General features: G+C 37.5%; 1 protein-coding gene across 1 annotated transcript in view; it reads left to right on the top strand.

Moving 5' to 3' along the window:
* Positions 1-12744, top strand: part of LOC126180649 (protein disulfide-isomerase A6 homolog) — a 39372-nt gene that overhangs the window by 15225 nt on the left and 11403 nt on the right. Inside the window, exons 3-5 of the mRNA XM_049924709.1 lie at positions 1316-1543; positions 7420-7581; positions 7695-7904. Coding sequence (XP_049780666.1) covers positions 1316-1543; positions 7420-7581; positions 7695-7904 — 600 coding nt within the window. The remainder of the gene's footprint in view (positions 1-1315; positions 1544-7419; positions 7582-7694; positions 7905-12744) is intronic.

Consider the following 12744-nt stretch of genomic DNA (forward strand, 5'->3'; position numbering starts at 1 on the left):
GGGCATCTCCTGCTCCATGTTGGGTGTGGGAAGTACTCTTGACTCTGCCTCCTTTGCCAGCTGCCTACACCACCCCTCTTCAACACTGTTCCAATTGCTTTTAGATATGGTTTCCTCCTTTCTCTGCCACATTCTACTTTGCATTTTGACAATAGTACTCTGTGAAGTTACTGGGTGCTGCTCCCCTCCTTAACACTGTACTGTAATGGATCAGGGGTGAGGCAGCAGTGGAACAGGTGGATCCCATTGCATGCAGAGCCCTGGGGTGCACTCACCTGGGCACACCCATATGCTGCATTCATTAATTCTGTCACCTTGTATTATTGGTGGGTCAGCTGTTCTCCATTTCATTTTTAGCCTTCTCACTTTTATTGTTATGAATCTCTTGGCTAGAAGATATTCTTTACTCTTTAACTTTCATCACCCTTAATTCAATTGTTGGCGGTCTGAGGCAGGTGGTATTTCTGTTGCCATAGATGAACTCTGGGAGACCCCTTGTCTGTTCTGGGCTATATGCTGGACCGATTATTACTCCTTCATAAATTATTTGTCAGCTCTGGCACCCGTATTGCCTTCAGTGGTTCGATTTTACCATTTTCCGTATACGTTGAATCATGTAATTTTTGTGGTTCATGGCTTCATATTGGAGAAGACGTGCATATGATGATTTCACTTTATGTTGAGTGGCATTGGTAGAGGCTTCATATTGGTTCTTAATGCTGAGTACTCCTCTTATCGTTGAATATATTAAATAGATATTTAATTAAAATTTCTAAAATTGTTTTTATATTTGCTGATACATAGTTTGCCAATTTTCTTTCTGTATGTTTGTTGGTGGTTTTTGTGCTTGATGTCGCAAGTATCCATCGGAATTTTTTCGTTCAATTACTTGTGATTTATTCTAACTTTTGTCATGTTGAAATGTCAGGAATATGAGACATAATGAGGAGATAGTTGACTGTACAGTAACCTGAATTTATTCATCAAGCTGCTGGACTAGAATCTGGCAGAAAACTAGTTACCCGATTTTTTTTATTTATTTATTCCCCCTCCCCCCCCCCCCCCCCCAACCAGAGACAAAACCAAAACAATCTTCCTGTGATGTAGTATCTCTCCAGGATTTGTATACCTCAAATAATCTTACTAATACATTACTAATCGGTTCATTCGGGCTTCCTGGAAAGAATAATAAAAGCATACATACTTCTTGTATGCAGTCAAAATTTTATATTTATTAACTTAAGATGCACAACGTTTCAATTAATCATATAGAGGGAGAAATATTGTTCATTTTAATTTGTTTTATTTTTTCCAGGGTGTTATTAAAGTAGGAGCAGTGAATGCAGATGAACACAAGTCTTTAAGTTCCCAGTATGGTGTTAGAGGATTTCCAACGGTAAAAATATTTGGATCAGATAAGAGCAAACCAGAAGATTACAGTGGTCCTAGAACAGCTGAAGGACTTGTTGATTCTGGATTTAAAGCACTTAGGGATAAAGTTAACATTCAACTTGGTGGAAAACGAAGTGGTAGCAGTTCAAAGGTAAAAATTAAACAATTATTTAATAATCACTTTTGTTTCTGCTCTCTTGCTTGAAATGTTTAAAATACATGTTTTGTTAATTGTTAGCAGTGACTCCCTAAATATTTCTTTAAAAGTTTTAAATTGATGTCCAGTGTGATTATAATCAAAGTTAAACTTTCAAAATGCTCTAGAAATAACACTACTGATCATAATGACATCAAATTGCAACAGAATATTATAGGAGAAGGGTGAAAACGTATGGCAGAAGGGAAAAAAAAGTGTGAAAATTGATCAGTAGATGGCGCTGTATTTGTGGAATACGTAAATGGAAAACACCTTTCATGCGCACGACCCATTGAAGGTGGTATAAACACGCCGAGTACACAGTTTTCCTCCTTTCACATCTGTGACGCTTGCCATGGCTGTCTCAATGCAGGATCGTGTTCTGCTTGTAAAGTTGTATTACAAGAATGATGACTGTGCACCCACTGTACAGAAGTTCCGGACACTGAAGGGTTTGAAAAAAGGCGTTGGTCTGATGACTGCTGTGGTTCTGGAGAAAATGATTTGGAAATTCGAAAAGATGGGTTCTTTTGGTGTGCAACCTGGTAGAGGGAGGAAGCAAATTGATTCCATGTTAGAGGAAGCAGTGGCCATAGCAGTGCAGGAGGAGAAGAGTGGTGGTGTGCAGACGTGTATTGCATGGGGAATTGCCTGAACAATGGACATACCCATGAGTATGGTGTGTAAAATCCTATGAAACATCCTTCTTTGCTATCCATTCAAAATCGCACATGTGAACGAGTTGCTTCCTGTTGACTTGCCAGCAAGAGAGACCTTTGCTTTAGAATTTCTTGCTCGCATTGAAGTGGACAATGATTGGCCGTGGAAGATTTTGTGGACAGACGAAGCCCACTTCCATCTGACACGATATGTCAATACACAGAATTGTCGAATGTGGACAACGGAAAATCCACATGCAAATCAACTAGTGCCACTTCATCCTGAAAAGGTCACTGTGTGGTGCAGGTTTACAGTGTCATTTGTCATAGGGTCATATTTTTTCAAAGAGTCAGGTGCTTCCGGTGCAACCACTTCATACCTGCTCTCCAGTGGTGTGGATGTGTGGGTGGGATTATTTTTATGCAAGGTGGCACATCTCCGCACATTGCAAATGCAGTTAAGTGGCTTCTGAAGTGCCATTTCAGAAATGCTAGAATTATCAGCTGCCATTTCCTTACAGCCTGGCTGTCCCGATCACCTGATCTTAATCCATGTGACTTCTGGCTGTAGGGCTATCTGAAAGATGTGTTCAGAGTTCCTATTGCAAACTTAACTGCATAGAAGGCACGCATTGCACAACACATTCTGAATGTGACCCCAGAAACACTTTGATCAGTTGTGGAACATGCAGTTTCTCGATTTCAACTTGTTGCCGAAGACGGTGGACAGCATATTGAATATGTTTCGCATCAGTCACATGGAAATTAATTATCCGGTTTGATTTTGATTGATGCTTTTTTTTGGCCTCACGATAATTAAAAACAGATTTTTCCCATCCTCATTGCTGTGGTGGATGGGCTTACGCAAGTAACAGTAGCACATCTGTACAACCATCCACACAGAGTAGTACAGTTTTTCTAACGTCAGACGTACACTTTGGGCATCTTTGTACAATTCATTTGTCATTTGTAGTTGACCCCTATTAAATTATGATGCTTACAGTGCCATCTGTTGCTACATTTTGTAACTCTTTATTTTTCTTCTTCCGTACATTTTCCCCCTTCACTGATAACATTCCGTTGCAATTTGATGTCATTCTGACCAGTGGTGTTGTTTCTACAGCTGTTTGAAAGTTTAACTTTAATTATAACACCCTTTATATTGAAAGGTACATTGGACTGTAACACACATTAGTTAAGTGAATCAGATGGGTAAATTTGGAAGCAGCATTGAGGTTTAGTGTAACAAATCCCATTTAGCAATAGGATTTTTATGGATGGTTAACAAAACTTCCTTTATTTTTAAAATTCATTAGATGCTGCAAAAATTGTACTACAGTCCTTGTGAAAATGTTTCTCAAGTGTTTTCAGGGAGCCTAAATACTTTACAAGTTACTAAATTCTTGACAGTTTGTTAGTAAAGAAAGTAAAGTACTGATAAGAATCAGTGATCATAATGAATTTCCTGAGTAATGTCGTCTAGATTACTTCATTTTTGTTATTATATTATTTCAAGTAATATGTTTTAGCAATTTACATCATCAGATCCTGTAATTAATAAGAGTTAAAAACTGTAAAACCTCATTTATCAAACTCAAAACTTTATTTTCAAAGTTGAGTGCCAATGTAAGAGGGTGGTTTGAAAAGTTCTCAGAATGGAATAGGAAAAAAGTATTTACATCACTGAATCTCTTTATTTTTCAATGTAGTCTCCTTGTAGATTAATGCACTTGGTCCAACAATGTTCCAGTGCCTTGATCCCATCTTGAAAATGAGTTCTCTCCAGGCCTGCAAAATAGTCATCAACTCTGGTTGTCAATTCTTTGTTTGAAGTGAACCTTCATCCACCAAGAAAAATTTTCAGTTTTGGGAAGAGATGGAAGTTTGACAGAGCCATATGAGGTTAATAAGGCGGGTGTGACAAGAATTCATACGTTTGTTCGTGTAATTTTTCCATGGTGACGGTACATGTGTGCGGGCGCGCATTGTCTTGATGGAAGATGAATTTCTTCCCTGCTAAACCTGGCCTTTCTTTGTGTATCTTTTATTGCAATTTGTCCAGGAGATTAGCATGGTATTCTCCAGTAATTGTTTGACCAATGGGGAGATAATCTACGAACAGAATCCCCTTCACATCCCAGAACACTGATGCATGACCTTTTGTGCTGAAGGAATTGTCTTTGCTTCCTGTGGTTGCAGGGAATCAGCCTGTTTCTACTGCTTTGACTGATGTTTTGTCTCTGGGGTATAGTAGTGCACCCAATTTTCGTCTGTGATCACAAACCGGGGCAAAAAATCTTGTTAATTTCTCCTAAAATGGGCCAGATATTGTTCCGATATGTCCATTATCATGCTGTTTTTTATATAGCATTAAGTGTAGCGGCACCAATCTTGCAGAAATTTTTTTCATTTCTAATACTTTAGTTAAAATGCGATATACCCTTTCAGATGACATCTGACAAGCGTGAGGAATTTAACGCACTTTCAATCTTTCCTCCATGATCATTTTGTGCACTTTTGCAATAGTTTCTGGAGTAGTCACACATCTGGGTCAACCACTGTGCAGATTATCATCTAAGCTCTACTGACCAAATTTAAATTAATTTGTCCATTTGGCAACAGTTGAATATGAAGGAGCAGAGTCCCATAGTGTATTTTGGAAATCGGCATGAATGTCCTTTGCTTTAATATCTTTCTTCATGAAGTACTTAGTCACTGCTTGAATCTCGATAATCCCGTCCCCCTCCCCTTCCCATATCTTTGCAAATCACTGCATGGGAACATTAACAGAGCCACGTCACTGCCAAAGGTCTCCTCCAAGAGCACTGACGTGGCATGTGCGTACAGGCAACATTGCAATGAATATCATGTGAACAACTCGTTGCACTAGTGCTGACCTCTCATGGTGATTTAGAGAACTTTTCAAACCATCCTCGTGTAGTAAGTCATATTCTGAAACAGCGTATCAACTACCAATTGGTCTCAAAAGTTTGCACATATAAAAGCACGAGACAAGAGACAACAGTGGTGAGGCTAATGGTTTTCTAAACATTCGTGAATTTTCATGTATAAAAATTGAGTGATTTAAAACAGGAAATACTTGAAGTTGAATTATCCGAGAGTACTTAAGAGAAGTGGAGCAAATCGGTTTCGAATTTGTACTGGTGATCTACAGGACACAAGCTGGTGGTGCTCACTGCTGCTCAACACAGTGAAGCTTGTCGTCGTATTACTATGAATAAGAAAGCTGTGAGTACCGGGCGTGAGTCGTGCTTCAGTAGCTCAGATGGTAGAGCACTTGCCCGCGAAAGGCAAAGGTCCTGAGTTCGAGTCTCTGTCAGGCACACAGTTTTAATCTGCCAGGAAGTTTCTTTACTGTGAATAACTTGACATTTCAGACTGTGATAATACGTACAATTTGGAGTCAACCTATCATCATGTTTGCTCCAGGATCACGTATGATGCATCTTAGGTCACTGCTTTGTTTGATTTCTGTAACAATCCACAGATTGCTTTGAGACTTGACAAAGTACCAGTACTGTGTTGCAGACACTCTTCCTACCTCCATCAGTGAAGTTACAGATGGGTACATAAGCCCAGTGAATGAATCTGTTTTACATGGTCATTGCTGTCATCTTCTGTTAATAGAACTTCCGATGCTGGCATATCCTTGTATGACTATTATAAGAATTTTAATAACTATTCCTTGATGCTGCAAATGTGTCATACCATCCTCACCCTTCTTTCAGTCAAAGTATGCCATAAAGCTGTTTTCTCCACTAGTTAATTCAATGCTTCTTCATTAATTACCAAGTCTACATAACTTATATGCAGTGTTCTTCTATAACCACCTTCCAATAGTTTCTATGTACTTCTTATCTGTGCTGTTTATCATTAATTTTACACTTCCATCTATCACAGTATATTCCAGACAAGTAATTTTAGAAACAACTTCCAGACACGTCAAATATTTATTCAGTGTTAACAAATTTCTCTTTTTCAGAAGTTCTTCCCTTTGCTGTTGCTATTCTGTATTTTGTATCCTTTCTACTTCAGCCTTTGTTAGTTATTTTGCTGTCCATGTAACAAAACTTGTTTAGTTATTTTGCTGTCCATGTAACAAAACTTGTTTCCTATTTTTAGTGTCTAATTTCCTCAGCATCGTGTGGTAATAATTTGGCTTCATTCTGCTACCTGTGTTTTTCTTTTGTTGATGTTCATCTTGTAACTTCATTTCAAGATACTATCCATTTCAGTCAACTAGTCTTTAAAAGTCTTTTGCTATCTCTGCCAGAATTTAGTAATTTTTTTTTGTTTCCAGGTACATAAATTTCTGTGTCAGATTTTTCCTCAATTTCCTTTAATGCTAGCCCTATGTACACACTCAGTAACACAGCTGATAGCTTAAAACCCTGTGTCACTCCTTTCTCAACTACAGCCACCAGTTACTTTCCTTGATCTCTTAGAATTGCAGTGTGATTCTTGTACAAGTTGTGGATCACCTTTTTCTCCTTCGTATTTTACCTATGACAAATTCAGAATTTCGAAGATTGTATTTCAGTCAGTACTGTCAAAAAGGTTTCCGCATTCATAAATGTGGTTTTTTTTTTTTTTTTTTTTTTTCAACCTATTTACTAAGTTCAAGTCGGTATTGCCTTTCATGTTCCTCAGTTTCTCTTGAACTGAAATTCTTCCTTGTCTAGTTCGGTTACTACCAGCCGTTCAATTCTTCTACAGATAATTTGTATTATAATTTTGCGACCACACCTTACTAAACTGACAACACAGTGTGGGTGTGAAAAAAACCATTAGCATCTGCCTTCTTTGGTATTGGGATTATTACACTCTTCCTAAAGTCTGAGGATATTTCACGTTTCTTAGATATTTTGCATCACTGGTGAACAGTTTTACAAAGAAGTTCATGAAATAAGTGTTCCCCATTAGACTGTCTCACAGTTCATATTTGTCTCAATTGAGTAGTGCCAAATTATGTTTGCAACTGTATATATTTCAATAATTGTATTCTTGCAACTGTAAACATGCATGCTGTTCCAGAACTTTTGAATGTAATCTTTGTTGTTGTCATTTGTACTTTGTCAGAATATTTGTTAATGAAATATAACATTTATGTATAAAAGCATTCCTAACAAATAAACTTTTGGTCTTTAACAGAGTGATCCAAAAGATGTCATTGAACTGACAGACAGTAACTTCAAATCGAAAGTTTTAGATTCTGAAGATATTTGGCTGGTTGAATTTTATGCTCCTTGGTGTGGCCATTGTAAGAATCTTGCACCACATTGGGCTAAAGCAGCTACTGAACTGAAAGGAAAGGTGAGTACTATGGGCTGCAGATATTTATGTAGAGATAGATAACCGAGAAAAATAAAAAGAAATTGTTTGATATTTTAACTCTTATTTGTTTAAAATGAATTGCGTTGTTGTAGGTAAAACTTGGCGCTTTAGATGCAACAGTGCATACTGTAACAGCAAATGAGTACGGAGTACAGGGATATCCTACAATAAAATATTTTGGACCTGGCAGGAAGGAATCAAGCTCGGCTCAAGACTACACTGGTGGCAGGACAAGCAGTGATATTGTAACATGGGCAATGGAAAAACTGGCAGAAAATGTTCCTGCTCCAGATGTGAAACAGGTCAGTCATTCATCAAATAAAGCTAGTGATATGGGTGTGTATGTGGGGGGGGGGGGGGGGGGGGGTGTCTAATCACAAACAAGAAGAAATAAAAAATTTTCTCAATAGTAAATAACTCTGTTAGAATGTAGCGGATTAAAAGTTAGGTGTAATTCTCCTTACCTGCTTCAATATACATAGACAATGTTTCATGCTGCGTCACACCATGGCAAAAATTTGGGATTCAGCCACACCTAAATATAGATGCAAGCCTCTAAAGCGGCCAACAAATTTGGCGTGCTGTTCTGAGAGCCAAGGTTTGACCGACCACTGCTACTTTTCATATAAACCAATCACACCAAAACTTCAGAGGGTTATTCCTACCTATGATGTTTATATATGGATAAAATTTAACTAACACTGGATGCCTAGATAAAAAGATATGCATCTGCAAAGTTGGCCAAAATTTTATACATTCAAATTTTAGATTATTTTTGGGGAGCAATATCCCGACTGTGTCTCGTTCAATCCTTTTTCTCTTACCACAGCTGGAAAGAGCATGCTTTAAGTTTCAAAGCTATATTGTTTAATTTCTGGATCTTTCTGAGTAAGAATATGTTTCAAGAATTATTAGTTTTGCACTTCGAGATGATTGAAAAGTGAAATATTTTTCTCATCAAGTCCCATAATTAATTTTTTTATTTGACTATATAAATCAGTTTCAAACAGTAATTTAACATATGCCATAAAACAAGTATAATAAACAACACAGCAAATTTTCAAAACAAAAACACTAAATAGTCAGTTCCATTTTTGGTTAAATAGTTCTACAATTTTGTCAAGGACAAATTGAAAAAACAGTATTATCTTCCTCATGATGATGATGATGATGATGATGATGATGAAGGTGCTTTTAGTAATGAAAATAATGAAAATATGTTGCTCAGGAATCCAGCAGGTGGTTTTAGCAGTTGGCCAATGGAAGGGGCAAGCAGAACCATGTGGCTGATGAGGACATGTTGTTCATGTGAAACTTGACACACTCTTCCAACTTACCAGAAATTGTCATACTGTCCTGGTTGTAAATTTGCAATTGAGATTGCTGGAGTTTATTCATCTACTTCAGAGGCATTAACTGTGAATGCTGTAGCATCATTGTAAACTCTTTCTCTTAGCTGATTTCGATTAATTGGCTTAAATTGATGATTTTCTCTTGTTCCAGACATTGTATGTCGCATGTCAAACATTGTTTCTTGATCCAGCTGATTTTTTTTTTTCATTTGCTACATAAAAAAACTTTTCCTGGACTACTATAATCACAGAATTTGAACAAATCATATGGAGTCAATATTTGTTTATCTCAGGGCCTCTGCAAACTACCAAGGGGTGCTACCGTATTTACTCGAATCTAAGCCGCACTTTTTTTCTGGTTTTTGTAATCCAAAAAACCGCCTGCGGCTTAGAATCGAGTGCAAAGCAAGCGGAAGTTCTGAAAAATGTTGGTAGGTGCCGCCACAACTAACTTCTGCCGTCGAATATATGTAGCGCTACACAAGCATGCTTTGTGGGCACAAAGATAAATACTGGCGCCAAAACCTCTTTTTTTTTTTCCCCCCCCCTCTGCCCCGAGTTTCGACCACTGCATTTTCATACATTGTCCAACGAAGTAAATACAAGTTCCGTTTTGTTCATCTTCGAATGTAGCAGAATTTCAATGTACTACGAAAATCCGACTGGCAAGACTGTTAGGGATGTTTGTCAATATGGCCAACTCTACGTTCAGAGTTTTTTCCTACCCGTGAGAAGAGATGGTTGCTAATAGGAACCTGATGAGATGTGAATCACATGCAGTATTCTCTTCACCATAAGAATAATATGAAAATAAACATTTTGCCATGTATTCTTTCGTGTTTGCTGCTCTCATTTAAATCCTGTCTGCCTAATAAACTATGAAACTAGAGTGAAACAACAGCAAACGTGGAAGAATATACGTATCGTGTCATGTTTATATTCTTATTATTCTTATGCCTAATAGTGATATAGTCAGAAATGAAGCACGGCAACTGACTAGATTTTAAATGTAAGATGACTAATTTCTGTGCAGAATTTGATGTACTAAAGAAGCGGCCGCAAAGATTTTCAAACGGAGAAAAATTTGCGCGTAACTCTCGTTCAGAACATGTTCTATCATACGCAGTCTATTATTTGGTTCTTGTTGATCATTATCAAAGAAAGCAGCAGTGTAAGTAACAACAAACTGCAGTCTCTTGCCATTGTTTCGCTAATGAGACGATTCCTCATTTTTTTTTTATTTTTTTATTTATTTTTTATTTTATTTTATTTTATTTTATTTTATTTTTTTTTTTTAAGCGGCGGTAGCGCGCACAAAAGCAAGTCATGCCGCGAGCGGCGACAGGCCGTACACATGCACTATCAGAATGCGACAAACAATGCATGACACAGTACAGTAATGCATTTTCAGCTTAGAGTGACGTAAACACCTATAACAAAGAAAACGGCACTTATCAGATATAAGCAAAATAAGCAATCGATTCAAACCAGACGAAGCACGTGAAAAAGGAAGCATACCCGTATAAATACGGACGGAGCGCCTGACGCATAGCAATGGCTACCTGGTAAAGCTTAACTGCTAAGCTTACGACTCGAACCAAACTACTGTAGCTGTATCGTCTTTCATTCGACCTAAATTGTGTCTCGTATTACAATGGACCAACTTTGTTTCGATTTGGAGGTGCGGCATAAAACTTTTCTCTCCCCTTGAATTTTAAAGTCTCAAATTTCAGGTGCGGCTTAGATTCGGGAAATATTTTTTTCCTTTATTTCGAGTCTCATTTTTCAGGTGCGGCTTAGATTCGAGTAAATACGGTAGTCTTTTTGCTGTTCCCCCAGTGCCAGCACAAGGTGATTTACTTTGGCTTGTTCCAAAAAAAAATCCATTTGGCAGTGATGCCAAAATCCTTTTCATGCAGACATAAATTGATAAAACTTCTGGAATTCTTATACTGAGCAGCTGAACCATCACTAAATAAATAAATGTTCTTCAGGTTTTCAATCTTTGTCTTTAAATGTGCTATTAGCTTTATTTGATAGGCATGGACAGCAATTGTTATCACGACAGAGACAGTTGCTAATCGTACAAATGCTAATAGTCTGACATTCTTTCCACCAGAATAGATAGCAAATGGATGTAATGTGGCTTGACTATGCTTCCAATGAAATCCTTGCACTACATCTTGAACAACAAATGAATAATTCTCAGCAAAATCTATCTATATTATTAATTCATTTTCTGTAAGATTTCTTTTTAGCTGCGTAGGGTTTAAACTTTACTGTTTTGTCAGAAAGTGATGGCTTCTTAAATTGATAATTTTCAAAATCAGTGCCACCATGAAATCTTCAGCAGTGTTCTGATACGTCTCCAATGTTTCCTAGACTTCTTCACCATTTTAGTGGAAACAGCAAATTCCTTAGCCGGTTTTTTTTCAATAGTCCAGCTATATGGGGCCAGGGTCAAAATTTGAACTTTACTGCTGTTTCTTGAAGCCTTAAATTAAGATGTCCATATCTTTACATTTCTGGCACTCTTCCATTTGCATTTGAGCAATGGCTACTTGGCTCACACCAGCAGCTGTGGCAATTACCTTAGTAATGCTGCCTTAGGCTTTCAGAACTTTGCACTTTATGTATCCCATTGAATGCCTTTTGCTGGTCTGTTGAAGCTTTAATGGTGATTCACCATGTGATGATAATAAAGTATTAGCAGTAAAGCAAGCATCAACAACATCCATGTCTTCAGTAGATGGTGATTCTTGCTTATTATGGTAGGATGATTCTTTTTGGTCCACATTTGGTACAAATTTTCTGACCTGGTTTAAAAAACTTCATTAGTCGGTAACTTCAACCTATCAGACATTGCAGTGGTTACTGCTGTTAAAGTCTTCTTGGTTACGTGTTGTTCTTTACTACCAAATGGGTTGCAGCAAGTCTTCTGCAAGAACAGAAATTTTGTTATCAACAAGGCGTTATGTTATGAACAAATTTAGGCATCGTCAGTAAAATCGAGCCCAGACCTACGCTGTAGAAGCTCCTTGTCCATTGGTGACATTTTTCTCAACTGCTTGTAGATGACTTTTGTCATAATAGAATGGTGATGACTTGTAACAATAAGCTCCATCTGATCCGCCAAATTATCTGGGTGCAAGGGTCTCTTGGTTCATTTTATACAATCATTTATTGACCTTTTACAAGCAATTTTGAAAGCTGATGAACATCTGGGTTTGAAGCTTAGAAGATTCAGTCTTGCATATAAAATATACAAATTAGGCCATCAAAACATATTGTTTTAGTGGTCACCTTCAGCTAAAACAATGACTGTTGATTACTCACACTCACTACTCAACACTAAGATTGTACAATGTCAACACCAAAGATTACACTGCACAGAAGACTGGCACTGTGAAAATTGCCAATAATGAAAGCAACAACTGAAAGTGATGAATCAGGAACATATCACTGCAGCGAGGATAGAGCCTGCTGTTTTACTGTTTTACAATGGCGATGGAAATGGAGTGAAAATGCGTATATGCACCACCATGCATTGTAGGGTTAGAATGTTCTAAAGCAACATAGCATTCCAGCAACTTGTGTGCAGATGCATAGCTTTTCATGTAAGCATCCAATGCTAATTAAATTTGATCCATAGATAGAAATAACACTCTGAAGTTTTGGTGTGATTGGTTCATATGAAAAGTAGCAGTGGTCAGTCAAACCTTGGCTCTCAGAATAGCTCACCAAATTTTTTAGCCGCTTTAGAGTCTTGTATCTATATTTAGATGTGACT

The sequence above is a fragment of the Schistocerca cancellata genome, chromosome 1 (assembly GCF_023864275.1).
Source record: "Schistocerca cancellata isolate TAMUIC-IGC-003103 chromosome 1, iqSchCanc2.1, whole genome shotgun sequence".
Lineage (NCBI taxonomy): Eukaryota > Metazoa > Arthropoda > Insecta > Orthoptera > Acrididae > Schistocerca > Schistocerca cancellata.